Source organism: Diorhabda carinulata, chromosome 12, assembly GCF_026250575.1.
Source record: "Diorhabda carinulata isolate Delta chromosome 12, icDioCari1.1, whole genome shotgun sequence".
Classification (NCBI taxonomy): domain Eukaryota; kingdom Metazoa; phylum Arthropoda; class Insecta; order Coleoptera; family Chrysomelidae; genus Diorhabda; species Diorhabda carinulata.
The window spans coordinates 11,026,563-11,042,719 of NC_079471.1; the positions used below are offsets into that span (position 1 = coordinate 11,026,563).

Genomic DNA, 16,157 nt, shown 5'->3' on the forward strand with positions numbered 1-16,157 from the left:
ATATATATTTAAAATATTCAAGGTTTATGCTTCTGAATAATATTTGAGGTTAACTGTTTGTTATAGTATAGCCATTAGGAATTCAAAAAGATGGATAATCTTTTGTTCTGAAATCAACTAAACTATACAGAAAAATGTTTGTTGAAACAAAGCACACGATTAAAAATGAATAGAAAAATTGTGTATATAATTGAAAAAATTTAAAGCAGCATCCACATATACAGTCGTAATAATTATACAAAAATAAAACTTCTAGAAATTTTCACACAGTTCTAAAAAAAATATTGTGGATATTTCGTCTCAATTTGTGGTAAGTTACAGATCTGTTTAAACATTTTAAAAAAGCAAAATTTTCATCCATATAAACTGAAAATAAAGCAAAAATTGACACATGGTGATTTAGATCAATGAATGCAATTTTGTGAAACTATGGATAATATTTCACAAGATCCAAATTACTTAAGACATATTTATTTTTCCGAAAAAGCTAAATTTTATTTAAATTGTCATGTACATCGACAAAACGTCAGATATTGGTTCAAGGGAACCCCTCTACTGTTTTGAGGGTGTCATACTCAATTTCCGAATAAATTAAATGTTTGGGCAAGTATACTAGCAGAAAACATTATAAACTCTCTATCGACGGAAATTTAACGGGAAAAAAACCAATCTAAACCTGTTACAGTTCCTTCAATAATTAATGATATGATTTAGTTAGAAACAATCCAGGCGATTTCATTAGGGATATTATTTTTCAGCAGGATGGAGCTCCATCTCATATTGCTGCTCACCAGATCTGACTCCTCTAGATTTTTACCTATGGGGGTTATTTTAAACCCAAAGTTTATGAGAGCCATTTGACAAGACATCAAAGAATAATCTGAAGAGAAAACTGTCTGTGAAGGGAAGGAGGTAAAAGGGATGACAATTTTTTGTATGTTTTAAAACATCTCGATTAATATAAAAATAGACAGGCCCGAGCATTTTTCAACTTTATCTAAAATAACAGAGATTCCTAAGGTGCATAAGACTTAATACCTGCACTGTATAAAGAGGATTAATACAGATGTTAGATCTAATTGAAATTGTGACAAAAATAAATTATAAATTTAATTACAAATTAGTTTCATCTATTAATGTGTTGTGACTCATCTGAAATGACCATTCTTTAATAAAAGGTGATCATTTATTATGTGCAATAATAAACTCCTTAGATTTGATAAAATGGATGCTGCTTAAATTGTTTATTATGAAAACCACAGATCCCAAATAGAAAATAAAAACTGCAACATTATCAAAATGAGTATTAAATTTAGAGACTTCCAAAAATATATAACCAAATAGGTTACATAACCAAACATTTGCGTTGGCGCCTTTTTTGAGGTTCGGGTCGGAGTACTGCCCTAACAGCTTCATCAAATACCTGTTTAAGACCCCTCTGAGTTAAAGCCGAGCATTCCATATATTTTACAGCTCTAATCTTATTGGCCAATTTTTGTCCTTGTTCTCTTTTTATAGGACTGAGACCTTGATCAGCAAGAGAATTCAAAGTTTCTCTATCATCTCTTAAATCTATTTTCGTACCTGAAAATATATATGCATAAAGCTATCATAGCAAGTGTTATTAAAAATTTATAATATTATGCTTGTTTTGACCTACTAATCTGGACCCTTCTGGAAACAGTTATTGGAAGTGTTTAAATGATATTTTCTGCACTGTTCTTATAACAGTACTTGCTATCAACCAAGTATTAAAAGACAGTCTGATGGTTTTTTGATGGGTTGGAACAAACCTATTAATATGTGAATATAATTTAACAGTTTAGAAAATAACAGATTCTGCATACTGTAATAATTATTTCTCCAAAATTTGTTGATTGAACTTTTCTCAAATTTTTTGAAATAAATCTTAGACAATGCAAGGTAATAGAATGCACAAGAAAAAATAGCAAAATCCAGTGGTCACAAGAGTATTAATCACATTGTTTGTCATCCAGCAGGCATGTTGGTGTTACGCAGGTCATGGTTCTAGATTGCCTTATGACTTCTTTATATGTATTTGAATGCTTTAATGGTTTCTGTTATTTTAACCAAAATTAAACAGAAAAATTAATACTGCAATTAAATAAAACAAAAAGGGCGATACTAATGCATTTGTAACGCTTGTGCCACAAAAATAAAACTACATATATTCTGCTGAAATAAAATATATTAAAAAATTGAAAAATAATCAATTTACTTACCAACTAATATAATGGGTGCATCTGGACAGTGATGTTTAATTTCAGGATACCACTTAGAAGTAACATTTTCAAAAGAGGATGGCGATGCTACACTGAAACATATCAAAAAAACATCTGTCTGTGGATAGGATAGAGGTCGTAACCTATCATAATCCTCTTGACCTGCAGTATCCCAAAGTCCTAAACTAACAGAAATTCCATCAACTACCATTGGGGCGGAATAATTGTCAAACCTGAAATAAAATTTCAATAAAATTTCCTGATGGTAATATTAAGTAAACAAATGATGTTAAAAAGTTAGTGTTTTAGATTATTTGTTAAAATTATCAGTAAGGAAATTCCTAGCTATACTTACACTGTCGGAACATATTCGCCAGGAAAACTATCTGTGGTATAAGAAATGAGCATACAAGTTTTTCCTACGGTTCCATCTCCAACAACCACACATTTAATGGGCCGGCCTGATGACATATTTATTGTGTATTCCTGAAATAACAATGACGATTTTCCAACATAACCTAAAATTCTATAATCAACACTTACCTATAAATTATTTTGTTAGTGAAAAAATACAATGTGGGCTATAAAATTTTAAGTTTAAAAATTTACATATATATTTTTTATTAAGTTTTATTATTCCTTTTCACAAAATATTACCATTACTAACTGCCATTGCACTTGTCAGTGTCATTAGTGTCAATTGCCAAAATAAGGGCTTAACCGTGTTCTCTATGCGGATATAGGAATACCACTACTTCATGATTCTCTATGATCTTTAAGCAATTGTGAATCTCATCTCATTTTAGATATAAATGCAAATTATTTTAACTAAATTCAGGGATAAAGAATACTATTAATAAAAGATAGCATGGAATTTCGTTTCTTCAGCTCCAATTTTTCCCAAATTCTAGTTTTTTCAGCTTTGTACCTAGGGACTTTATATTTGTAGGTTGGCCTTACCAAATGTTTCTAAATATTTTCAGATGGTTTGTGTGGTCAAAATGAAATAATCAAGCGTCAAGCCGATGATGCTTCTCTTCCATTCTCATTTCTCGTGGTTTGGAGGTACGTATATTCAGTTTATGTGTTTTATATAAATATCTAAAAGTAAGTTCCAACTAAAACATTTTTTCAATTTGTTATCAAAATTCATTCCTTTCATTTGATTTTTTAAAATGTGACTTAGTATCAAAAATATATGTATTTATAATATCTACATCGAATTTTATAACGGCGTCATATTGGACATGTCTAATTGAGTCTGTTAAATTTCTAAAGGTACAAGGCAAAGTAATATCAAAAGTGTATTGCATTGTATTAAAATGAATAATTGCATAAAATGAATTTTTAATTAATAAATGTTTATCTAGTTAATTGATTTACATTATCTCTATATAGAGTTTACCGGTAAACAACTAAATTTTCACACTAATAGGGCGTTTGGTATATGCAAACAATTGATCCTTTCAAAAATTCATTAAATTGATTTTAATTTATTTACGGTATATAATAGTAATTCTTGTTCCTGGTCGTGCCAACGATTGTATGGTAGTATAATATCAGCTTCATTTATATATCTTGTAGAGGTGGAATATAATAACCTCTTTTCCATGCCGGGGTCTCCTTTGAAAACTGTAGGGAGATAGTAATTTGAAATTTTCTATACACAACAAATTGGAATTATAGGGATATATATACATATAGGTACTTTACCAATCAAGTGGCCATCTGGAAATATACATTTTTTAAAGTTATAATGTATGTAATTGTTTCCTAGTAATTCATATATTATCAATAATGTATTTTTAGTTATAGAGTTGTATAAAATTTCAACTTTGTTTCTTATAACAATTCCACGAACTTATTTTGGATATTTGTTTGAAAAATAAAATACTTGAATGAAAAAATACAAAAAAAAAGAACTATGCTTCAGATATTCAGAGTGTGTTCAAATTACATATGGTGGTATTTTGTGTAGTTACTGTAAATTTTATCTTGATATTACCCCAAAAGTTTGTTGAAATTTTTTTTTCCCAGCTTGCCATGAAATATGTGAGGGCTTGCTAGAGAGCTGTTGCATTTTATCAAACTTTGGGTGTTTGATGTGTATACAAAATCACTATGCTTATTTTAAACCAAATTCTAGGTTACAACTTGTCTTTAATGCATAATAAAACCTCTACTCTCTCTCTTCGAGCAAGCTGTTTATTTCACAGCGAAGATTTTTTGTCTAACCTTTATTCCTATCGGAGTTAAATCACAGATTTCCTAGAGACACGTCATTAATGGAATTCCGTCCTGTAGTGTTTTTGTCTTTATATATAGCTGTAAATTATCCACCCTTTTTTTTTCGAAAAAAATATATTTTTGGTGGCCTTAAAACTGGAAAGTCTGGAAACGTCAGGGAATTTTCAATTTACTGGAAAAGTCGGGGAATTTCTCTAAAAATCTGGAAAAAATAAAAATTTTCAATTAGGATTATTTAAAATTATTCAACTACTAGAAATTTTTCGTTTCCTTCGAATGAGATTGAAAAATTGACGCGCATGCGATTGTCATACCATCTTGCGTACTTTTTATTGTACTATTCAGTACCATCTGTTTTATCTTTCGGAAATTACTTGAATGATCTCCAGTAAACTACAAATTAATAAAAGGAATTTCTTGTTTAGATCAAAATATCGCACAAAATTTAGATATTAGAGCAAAACGCTTTTCAATTTTGCTTGATATTTTAATTGAAAATAATTGGATAAGTGGGAATGATACTGATAAAATACTTAATCAATACAAGAAGTTATGCAGATCATCCTTTCAAGATGAAATTATTTTAAGTCAGAACACAAAAAACTACATTGTTTGTGGTTAGATAATATTATGAATACACCAGATGATTTTAAAGAATTGACGAAATACATAAAAATTATTTTTACATTTTTTCATGGTAACCCATCTCTTGAACGAGGATTTTCTATTAATGAAGACTGGTTAATTGAAAATCTTCAAGAAGATTCGCTCATCGCCCAAAGATTATTTTATGGTAAATTGAGAAATGTTGGCATTGAAAATATCGAATTGTCTGATTCAGTCGGTTAAGAATTCAAGAAGCCGTTATGAAAAAGAATTTTAAAAAATGAAAAAATATAAAAAATAGATGATAGTAAGAATAAATATTTGAAGAAAAATAGAAAAATATTAAAAGAAAGCTCTGGTCGATACTAGTCGTCAAGATATTTCATCCGTAGATGATGAAATTGAAAAATTAAAGAATAAATGAATAATAATAAGATAAAGAAAAGAGTATATATGTATTACATATGCTATTTAGTTTTTTTGCGCTAAAAGTGTTAAATTTTCATATTTTCATTTCATTTTCATTTTTTCATAATTTCTTATTTACTACACTATTCCTGAGTAATATTCTTTAAATACAGTTATCTATTAATCATACACATAATCGAATAGTTTTAAACTTAGTCAGGGAATTTTGAAATTAGATCTCTGGAAAACAGGGAAAAGTCAGGGAACTTTATTTTAACAACTCTGTGGTCACCATGTATTAGTCATTACCTTCAAGGTATCAAAACCTTAGGTTCTCCTGAAAAAACGATCATTAAGTGAACAATGTGAGACTAAAGGTAAATTCTATACTAAATATTATAAATAGTCATTTACAAATTTTTTTGAAATGTTATATTTTATAGTTTTTTGAAAATCAATTTAAATCAGGAGCGCTTGATACTGTGCATTCATGTCCTACAGGCATTTATCAGTTACAGTCTATTTTTATGAATCGGAGAGTAATACAATGATGAAGCATTCATAATTTTGACAGGTCCAAACCTTTTTCTATGTACAGCTTATGGTTATTAAAGCCAGAAAACATGTGGCTAAGGTACATTTATTATAGTTTCGTATTAGTAAGTAGGTTTTGTTACTCTCTCGTACATAAAATTGGACTATAGAGATAAAAAATTATTGGTGTTCTTGCCAAAATATTGAATTGAAGAGATGATAAAAATTCACTATTCCGCATTAATATGTTCAACTGATTCCATGACTAACTGCCTGTATGTGGAATCTGTTAGCTTTATTCATTAGATAAACTTTTTATTGGACATAGAATCAAAGGAAATACATGTGACAAAAGATATAAGTTTTCTACTTCATTCCCATATAACTATGCCAATCTTCAAGATGTAATTTAAGTTCATTTATGCGACATTTCGCAAAAACTACTATTTCGCCCATACAGGTCTCTTTTTTTGTAACTACAATAATAAATTATTACATGTTTCCAATTTTCAACTGAGAACTGAAGGGCTTAGTTAAAATGCATAATTCAATATTTGTGCAATTAAAACTGAACATGATGTATATTAAAAACTTGATAAACTGGTCTAGTCATTTCTATTATATATCGTAGTGTGGCGACCATGCCATGCGCCCTTGCATTAAAAACTCCAAACAATAATTCGTTCACCCCTGGCTGACTGATACCTGACCAAGGAATTTTAAGTTACCTTCTTTTGGAAATTCTAAGTCAACTTTATATTTATATGTTTGTCTATATAGTTTTGTTAATGTATATAGTAAGTTTAAGTAGTTATTGAACTATGTTTAATGGGCTACCTCATCACCATCCTCAACCCTAAGACTAGCGCCGTTAGTAGGTATCTGTTATGTTGGACCATCTAAAATTAACATTTGAAAATTTTGCTTATATATGCTGAATAATAAGTTAGAGAAATCCTTCACAAAATTTAGCTTTCCAATTTTTTATGATTTCTTCAATTTGATAAAGTTAACTGGAAAATAATTTACCTACATTTTACTATGTATCCACTTTTTTCTAGATGAGTGAATCGTCTAACGATCAGCGTGGTCGAGAGCGTGACCGTCCAAGAAGGGAACGCAATAACTCCAGAATGGATAATAGCAGAGATAGAAGCAATGATAGAGGAGGTGGGGGCAGAGAACCTCGTAGCATGAGATCCTCTCAAAATCGAGTGTATGTATCTAATATCCCTTACGAATATCGTTGGCAAGACATCAAAGATCTGTTTCGGAGCAGAGTCGGGGATGTAGCGTTTGTCGAGCTTTTTGTAGATGATAATGATAAGCCAAAAGGTAGTGGCATTGTCGAATTTTCTGACGGTGATGCTGTTAGGAAGTGTTTGGAAATTATGCAACGTTTTGAGGTTAAGGGGCGTAAATTAGTCGTCAAAGATGATGGAGGGGTAACAAGAGATAAGTCTGGGGCTATTATAAGTAGTGGAGGCAGAAGGAATAGAGATTCTGATAGATTCAGAGATGATCGTAGAGATTTGGGCAGTAGCTTGTCTTTAAGAAATGATGACAAATGGGGCAATACCTATGGATTAAGTCCACAGTTTCTTGAATCTTTGAAAATTGATCCTCCGCTTAACAATAAAGTGTTTGTTGCTAATGTAAGTATAATGTTTTTTGTCGACTGTTTGTAGTTGGATGCTGGCATTCCTTACAAATATTATTTTACATTTCACTTTGATGTTTCTGTCCGTTTTTTACTATTTCAATTCTATTGGAACAATGAGATTTTTTATTGGTTTGCTGTTTTCCAATTTCTTTGATATGAAATATCTGCTGGATAATTTAATGTAAATGATAAAATAATTTTTGTATTGGTTCCAATGAAAGTCAATAGGCCTCTGTATGTTGGAACATCGTACGTCATATAACCCTAATATAAACTGTTTAAATATATTTTTATTGGTAATGGTTAGTGCAATTAAGTTCAAATTTTAAGCTGTTTAATAATGTCATGTATTCTATTTTGTAAATATATATGGGAAATGGAAGGACTAGGACTACAAGATTGCATTTCGTGTATAATGATAATAATTAAAAAATACACGAAAAGAAGTTGAAAATTGAATTTGGCGAATTGTTCTTCTTTTTTGTATGAAATCCATTCTAATTTATATTTAGATTGTTTGAACAATACAGGGGCTTTGGTGTTAGTAATGTGCAGGGTGTTCCTATATTGTTTTCAAAATTTTTTTTAGGTGTTTGAAGATTTCATATAGGTTCTTTAATATTGTATAACATTTTCAAGCTCTTAATTGCAAATGAAGGTTAGTTTACAAGAAAAAAGATTATTTAATTATTGCAAGGAAACGTGATGGCATACAGATTTATTAATTTGAATTTCTGTATCTGAGTTTATAATTAGATACTTATTAAAAATATCTTCATTTTATTTCAAAATTTGTTTACTAAATTAACTCTTGATTCCTTTAGTCTAAAAAATATTGCATGAGACAAAAATTACTGTTTACATATGCTAGTGAAGGGGAAATCAACAGATATAAAATTGATATATTTTTTAATTTTAACCACTTAGTGCGTATGTCCTTTTGCAGCTAAACAGCATTTGGTCATGCTTCAAATCTCATTTCTGATTCCATGTTTCATTGAATATTAAAAGATAGCTCTTGTCTCATTTTTTAAGGAGAATTTACATTAGTGACTATAAATTACATCCCAAAAAGGTTCTATTTGATTGAGGTCAGGGTTAGGGCTGTTCTCTGAATGATCCTTGTGATATGCATTGCCATGCACGAAGAAAGATTTGTTCCTAGAAAGGTAGCGATAGATAAGACTTAGAGTTCTAATATGTCTGCAATCTAACTGCCTCTTTCAATGATAACCATGTCAGTGTGGCCCTTCATCTTAATGCAACCCTATACCATTACTCATCCATCTAGATTTGTAGTACTTCGGTTGTATGCAATACTCTGTAAACGTAATCTTCTGTAATTGGGACACGTCGATCATTGTTAAAAAGGTAAAATTTAGACCTTTATGTTAACATTACATATATCAACTAATTTCAAATTTTTGGTACCATTCGTGAGATTCATACTGAATACACTGTTTACTGTGCTCTGTAATGAGCATTATCTCATTTTCATATCATCAATTTCTTCTCGTTGATCTTGGCAAAGCAAAATCATAATTTTGTCTTGAAGTAGCAACAATCGGCCATGGTTTGCATCAGTTACTGCCTAACTTGTCGTTTTAAAAATATACAATTCTTCTACTTGTACTCGTGAATTGAAAAGCCTTCTTTAATCAATGCAATATTTTCAAAACAATTTGAGGAGTAGATTTTGACAAATGTTATATACCACTTGTGTATAGTGAGCTTATATCAAATATCAGGCTTTAATGCATATTTACCAAAGTTGAAATGTTTTCTACATGTGTGACAAGTGCGATTGTTTTGAAGGGGTATAAGCTATCCAAACGAATCAATACTAACCACTATACAACTGTACTTTTACTTACTAGCAAATTATATAATTTTGTGTAACAAAATATTTTGAAAACTATATTTTAATACCTCACCCACTAGAAGCGCTGTTGAGATGAAAATGAAGGTTCTCGTTACTCTACGAATTTATGTTCTTGATTTAAGCTCCTTATTAATGAACAACGGATGATTTTTTTGATTTAATTTAAATATCAAAATATATCATTGACAACACGATTGATTATTACCGATAAGTACAAACTGTTTTCTGAGATTTGCTTTACTTCATAAGTATACGAAAAAATTCTCTTTTTGTATTCGACTTTTTATAACTAGATAAATATATTTTTTTCTATATCATGGTTTGTTGAACCAATTTAATTTTTATAAGGTATTGTTGATTTATTTGATTTCAAATATTCAGATGTCTGTCCTATGCAAAGAACAAGGAACTTTCAATTATAAACATTGGTGGAGAAAATATTACTATTGTGAATTTAAAAAAAATATTCGAACTTATCCTTCCAAATTTATTCTGAAAAGGCTTACATCATATTTTATCACTATATGCTGAGATGGTAATGGTACAGGATTTGTTTTCTTAGGAAGAATTTATATGAGTTGTTGATTTGAAATTTAAAGTTGTTTACTAACTTGTGGAATATTTTGAAATGAAAACTGTTGGGAACACCTAATCATTTGATAACAATGGAAAGAATTCAATACATTTGGATATATTCTATAAGTCAAATACTTGCCAAATGTGAACACAAATTCATAACTGCATGATTGTCTTTTGTTTTTTATGGCATTTTCTACCATATTCTAATGTTTTATTAGTTTTTGATTGGAAACAATTTTCTTAATTCAAACTTTGTACAATGTGTCGATTGTTGAAATATTTTGTAGTAGTAGAAATTATTAGATTTATGAAATATATCCTGTTTTCTGGCGAAGTATTTGTCTTGTTCATGTTTCATATTTAGTTGTCTGTCTTTTCCTTCTTCATGTATTACTTTTTAGTTGGATTACAACATTGATCAGAAAAAATTGAAGGAAGTTTTTAAATTAGCGGGTAGAGTTATCAATGTAGATCTGCCTTTGGACAAGGATGGTAAAGTACGAGGATTTGCAGTTATTGAGTACGATCATCCTGTAGAAGCGGTGCAAGCTATTTCCATGCTGCAAGGTCAAGTATTGAATGACAGAACATTGGCTGTTCGAATGGACAGAGTTAATGAACACATGAAGTTACCGGAAGGTCTAAGGTCTATTGGTATGGGGCTCGGTCCTAATGGAGAACCTTTGAAAAATGTTGCTCACAACTTGCCTTCTTTGAATACTAATTCACAGATTGGTGGGTCTGGAATTCTAGGGGCGGTACCTAATAATTCTTTGCAATTGGCTAATGCTCTATCAGGTATGTTTTATCAATTTATCTTGTTTATAGGTTGGAGTTTGTATCTTGGAAATTTTTATTGTATGTAAGGTTTATCTCGAAAGTAAAATAACAAAAATGGTTTCTATGCTTCTCATTCCAACAAAACGCTGAAATTTGTTCATGGATTTTATTTTTAATAGTATGTATATTCTATTGGAATCAATTAAAAGGTTGACATTTTGTTCTAAGTATTATTTAATAGTGGTTTTTTTTGTGAAAATTTGGTAGAGGCACTATTATTGTAGTGTCGGTTGTATTGAAAATTGTAATTTTGTATTTGCAACACAGAAAATGTTCGACATTGCTTCAAGTTTAGAATGAATAAACCCTCACTTTCTAGGTATTCAGTATTTTGAGTGATCAATGTACAGAGTAATAAGTGAAAAATAAGGTTTATCAAAATAGTCCCGCTAATATTGAAGGTCTATAAAACTGAATAAGCGGAATAAAATACTCGTATGTTTGAAATTTGATAGACTGATTTTACCATCTCCTGGGAGCCTGCTAAATAGAGGGCGGAGGACATTTTGAACATCTCTTACGTTAATTCACACGTTGATAGCATTGAAATTGTATTTTTTAGGTAAAGTTTGTTGGAAAAAATTCTTTTTACAACAAATACATCTATTATCGTGTTTTGGCATTTCTTTAAAGTTTTGTATTGCTTGGGAAACGCACGTTGAATGAGGAACATTACAAGGAGGATCATTGGTACAATTGAAAGTTGTAATTTTTGATGTGACTTTTTATGAACCAAAAACTGGTAAAATATATTATCATTAAAATATTTGTTTATTTTTAGGACTTGGTAACTTGGGAAATTCGCAAGTGTTCCAATCTGGTAATTTGTCAGGTTTCGCAAGTACGTTGTTGGGAAACGGGTTGGGGGCTACTGATCTATCGTCGCTGGTTCAGAATCCCCTAGCCCAAAATACAGCGACTCCACAATTGGCAGCATTGGCTCAGCAAAACACTGCTTCGGGAAATATTGGTACTTTTAGAGGATCTAATTCTGGTAAAGCAATAAAATTATTTGTATACCACCTAAAGTTTGATTGTATCACTTATATTTAAAAGAAGTGTAACTTTTTTTCTATGCAGTTTATAATTGTCACATTCAAGAAAAATGAATTCCAAGTCACATACGTGCGTTGCTTTATTGTATTTAGTGTTGAAATTTTATTAAAACAGTAACAGTTCTATAAATTATTTATTAATACTTCTAAATGTTCTTCATTTTAGGTTTCTTCTGTTTTAAAATTAGTTTTTTTTTGATAATTTTTAAAAGACAAATTTTGATCTAAAAATTATCAAAAAAACTAATTTTACAACAGAAGAGACCAAAAATCAAAAACATTTAGATGCATTAATATATAAAAAGGTCTAAGAAATTTAAATTATTTATATTATCAAGTAATTTCTAATCCAGGAAACGACAGCTTTGGTAATCAGAATTCAAACTATAACAACCTCTCTGGTGGAAGAAACTTCCAGGGTGCAGGAGGTGGTTTTAATAACAATGACCAATTGTCCTTTAACAATGGAGCAAGATCAGGAGGAATGGATCGACAATTAGGGGGTGGAAAAAGTTTTTCCAGAAAGGTTTTAATTTCAAATGTAAGTAACTTAGGATAATTTCTCTGCTAAAACTGTTAATAATGAAAATAAAAAAATTGATGAAAAGCTAGGCTTTATTGTAAAAAAAATTCATATTATCATCTTATATGTGTTACATACAATTTGGTCAAACTGTATTGAAAGTAATATATTCAAAATAAATTGATTTTGTCATTTCTTGTGACCCAGAAAATATCCTTTTTATATCTGAATTTCCTCATTTTTTGTGAAAATTTCTTATACGGTTTCTTAAGTTTTGAGATATGGCAACACTGATATGTCAAATCTGACATTGCCATCATAAAGTTTGACATTTTTAATGGTGAACATACTCAGTACATGTTGTCATATGAGTGCTATTTGAGTTATTTAAAGACACTTGAAACATTGATCTTGCGATCAACTCGCTTCCACTTCCAATCACCTGTTGTGCCAGTTAACATCGATGCTGTGCGTTAAACTAATATTGCACGATGGTCATGTGATATACTACCGTGACGTTGAGGCATGCTTTGCATTAGTTCCACTCGCATACCTTCAATATTGCTCGAACATTTGGTAGTCAAAAAGATTTGTTCGCGTTGGATATCGCATAATTTGACGATAGCTCAAAAAACACTCGTGTCAATTGGTACAAAGAATGCTGAAAAAATTCAATCATGGTTCTTCAAAAGACGTCTATAAGATAAGAAGCACTTCCAAGCGAATGGTCGCTCGTTTTTTTGGAGTAACCAATCACAGAAGACAAATCATTCTCCATCACGACAATGCGAGCTCTCACACTCAGTTCAAACAAAAACGTTTCTTAACAGTCAAAACAGCGAATTTACGGATATTTTCTTCTTATTCTCACAGATCAAAAATAAATTGAGTAAATGTTTTTTCACACCCGAAGAAGCGGTTGATACGTTCAAATCACATGTTTTGGAGGTATCTCAATTGGAATGGAAAAAATACTTGGACAATTGGTTCAAATGCACGCAAAAGTGTATTGATCTCAATAGAGAATATTTTGAAAAACAAAGCCTGATCCAATTATAATTTTTTTCTTTTTTTTTACACAACATATGAAAATATTTCTGTACACATAAAATTTAGGATGCAAAACATGTTAAATTCATCATTTTTGAATATTGTTGAGATTAAATCAAAATATTATTGTATGTTAAAAATGGGAGTATAAATTTCCACCAAAACATTTGTTTTTAGCTACCTCCTATGGCCAGTTACAAACTCCTGAGCGAAAAGTTTTCAGAGTTTGGTGAAGTCCAAGGTTTTGAAGAAAAATCTCATGGGAGTATTTTAATTACATATGGATCAGATTGGCAAGCTGAAAGAGCCATTAAGAATTTAGATAAGGCACGCATCGATGGCAGGATGATTGATGCTAGACTGTATTACTAATTTATTAATTTTATTTTCTAAGGAAGCGCAAAAATTCTAATTTCTTTGTAAATGGATAATATTGCTTTTTTATAATTGTTTTTCAAAAATAATATGTATATTGAGTTGCTTGAATAACACATGTAACTGAAGTTAGCTCTATTATAATGTCATGCCGATGTTATTCCAAAAATTTGATGTATTGTGTTAATCTAAAGTTTTTTAGGGTGTCTTGAAAAAGACCTTTATTATAAAAGGCATAAAATAAAGACATAAATAAATAAACTGTGATTTTTCAATTTTCCCTTAAGCATTTAAAATTTTACGTACAGGTGTTCGGTAACCTCACAAACGTTTTGCAGGGCAGTTTGTGAACTAAGGCTTTGTAAATTCCATTTTTTATTCACGAAAATTGTTAACCCACAAATCACTGAACAAATGATGAGAACTTGAAATTTAAAATAAAATTAAAGTCAATAATGCTATAAATGTAATAACAAGGGAACCCAAATATGCAAATGTAAAAACCAAAACATACGCATGAATCATTTAGTCAAAATTTAGGAAATATGCAAAGAAATTCTTGTAAATCAATTCATTCATTTAACATAAGCATTTTAATTTTTTTACATTGGTTCTAAACATACATTTTATGTCTTTTTGAATATAAAAATATAAATGAAAAAACTTTTCATACTTACTGAGGTGCTAGGGGCGTTTTTATAATTGCTGATTATTGCAGGATCCAAATCAATTGATTTAGTAAATTCTCTCTCTTAAATAATAGGTACTTAGATTGTTTTCATTAGTTTTACACTTCGACGTAATGGCAAATTAGATTCTTGTATTTGTGTTAATGTTCTAGAAACAAAGCTATATTTTTTATCCACGAATGTTAAATAATGAACCCATTAAACATCGTCTTACTCAACCTACATAATATCCATTAATCGCCGCTGTCAGATGCTTTCTTTATTTAGCTGTATTGTTTCGTTACAAAAAATCGGTTTTAATAATTATATCATGTAAAACTACTAAAAATTTTCAATTTAGTTCTTTTCCTAGACCAGATTCGAACATTGGACCTGCATTTTGAAGGCATGGAGCACTAACACTCAACTCTCAGTGAATTGAATGTGATTAAATTGAAGTAGCTCTAAAACAAAATAAATTTGACTCAATTCTGTCAACATTATTGTGTATTCAGATTTCTCGCTATTTTAAAATTTTATGTTCAATTATGTTGAAAAGCCAAGTAGCAATGGATAATAAAAATGACTTCTTTAACACCACCAGAAATTAGAGAAGCTGCTGAGGTGTCCCATTAAATTTATTCCCGGAACAGTATATTAGAATACAAGTAACAGAAGTCTTTTCATTCCAGCAAGAGTTCCAAACGAATGCTTAAAAGGCCTTCTGTTGCGAGGTTTTTATACTATTAACTGTTTTGGCTTGTATTCACATTATTTATTTATAGAAAATGTTAAAAAATGTACATTAAGGGAATTTAAAAATTTGGTCGTCATTAATTTTTTAGGTATTTTCAAGAAATTTTTTCACTGTAGATTTGAATGTTTTATCCATGACTACATTTATTTTGTCTAAAAACTAAAATTTCTTGTGAATAGTATCTTCAAATAACATCAAACAGGACCGAATAATGCATCGTCCTGTCATCTGTCAAAATGAAACGAAAATGCTTGCGAGAATAACGTTGTTCTAATACCGAAACAGAAGAATATATAATATGGATTATGAATTTTGAACTGGCCACATGGATTAGTAATAACAAAAAATAAATACCATCCTCTTGTAACATTTGTTAAACTAATACATATATATTTGTATCTATTACTATGGAGATATACGATTATTATAATTTTCTATAACTATGTACTATGTTTAAATGAACAACAATATATTGTATGAAATATTTGTTAGAAAGTTTTCCAACAAAAATATGTAGTAGTCGTGGATAAATTCACTCCGTGAGTTATGCCACTCCCTAGAGCTCTTGGCAGTAAACTTCTATATAATATATTTTTAAACGAAAATTGATTTTATTTCTATGTTTTCGAATAATTATTTAACATCGGTAAGGAATTGGGAAGATTCGTTAGACAATTCAGAAATTAATTCTTTTGATTGACAAATTTTCTCAAAAAAAAACAGCTTC

General features: G+C 30.0%; 2 protein-coding genes across 2 annotated transcripts; one reads left to right on the top strand and one right to left on the bottom strand.

Annotated features, from left to right (window-relative positions):
• Positions 1-1,291: 1,291 nt before the first annotated feature.
• Positions 1,292-2,941, bottom strand: LOC130900322 (ras-related C3 botulinum toxin substrate 1). Its single transcript, XM_057810849.1, has 4 exons — positions 2,787-2,941; positions 2,599-2,729; positions 2,244-2,476; positions 1,292-1,584 (listed from the first exon to the last, which is right to left on the bottom strand). The coding sequence occupies exons 2-4, from the start codon at positions 2,712-2,714 to the stop codon at positions 1,346-1,348; spliced, it is 588 nt and encodes a 195-aa protein (XP_057666832.1). The 5' UTR covers positions 2,715-2,729; positions 2,787-2,941; the 3' UTR covers positions 1,292-1,345.
• Positions 2,942-3,224: 283 nt separating this feature from the next.
• Positions 3,225-14,266, top strand: LOC130900177 (myelin expression factor 2-like). Its single transcript, XM_057810621.1, has 6 exons — positions 3,225-3,308; positions 7,100-7,693; positions 10,564-10,960; positions 11,784-11,996; positions 12,411-12,598; positions 13,808-14,266. The coding sequence occupies exons 2-6, from the start codon at positions 7,100-7,102 to the stop codon at positions 14,000-14,002; spliced, it is 1,587 nt and encodes a 528-aa protein (XP_057666604.1). The 5' UTR covers positions 3,225-3,308; the 3' UTR covers positions 14,003-14,266.
• The last annotated feature ends 1,891 nt before the right edge of the window (positions 14,267-16,157 follow it).

Excerpts from the sequence above, each read along its gene's own strand:
- LOC130900177 (XM_057810621.1), top strand. The coding sequence starts at position 7,100 with ATGAGTGAATCGTCTAACGATCAGCGTGGTCGAGAGCGTGACCGTCCA. Across the intron at positions 10,961-11,783 it reads ATTGGCTAATGCTCTATCAG|GACTTGGTAACTTGGGAAAT; the intron begins GTATGTTTTATC and ends GTTTATTTTTAG. Across the intron at positions 11,997-12,410 it reads TTTTAGAGGATCTAATTCTG|GAAACGACAGCTTTGGTAAT; the intron begins GTAAAGCAATAA and ends TTTCTAATCCAG.
- LOC130900322 (XM_057810849.1), bottom strand. The coding sequence starts at position 2,714 with ATGTCATCAGGCCGGCCCATTAAATGTGTGGTTGTTGGAGATGGAACC. Across the intron at positions 2,477-2,598 it reads GGCGAATATGTTCCGACAGT|GTTTGACAATTATTCCGCCC; the intron begins GTAAGTATAGCT and ends ATTTTATTTCAG. Across the intron at positions 1,585-2,243 it reads TGCACCCATTATATTAGTTG|GTACGAAAATAGATTTAAGA; the intron begins GTAAGTAAATTG and ends ATATATTTTCAG.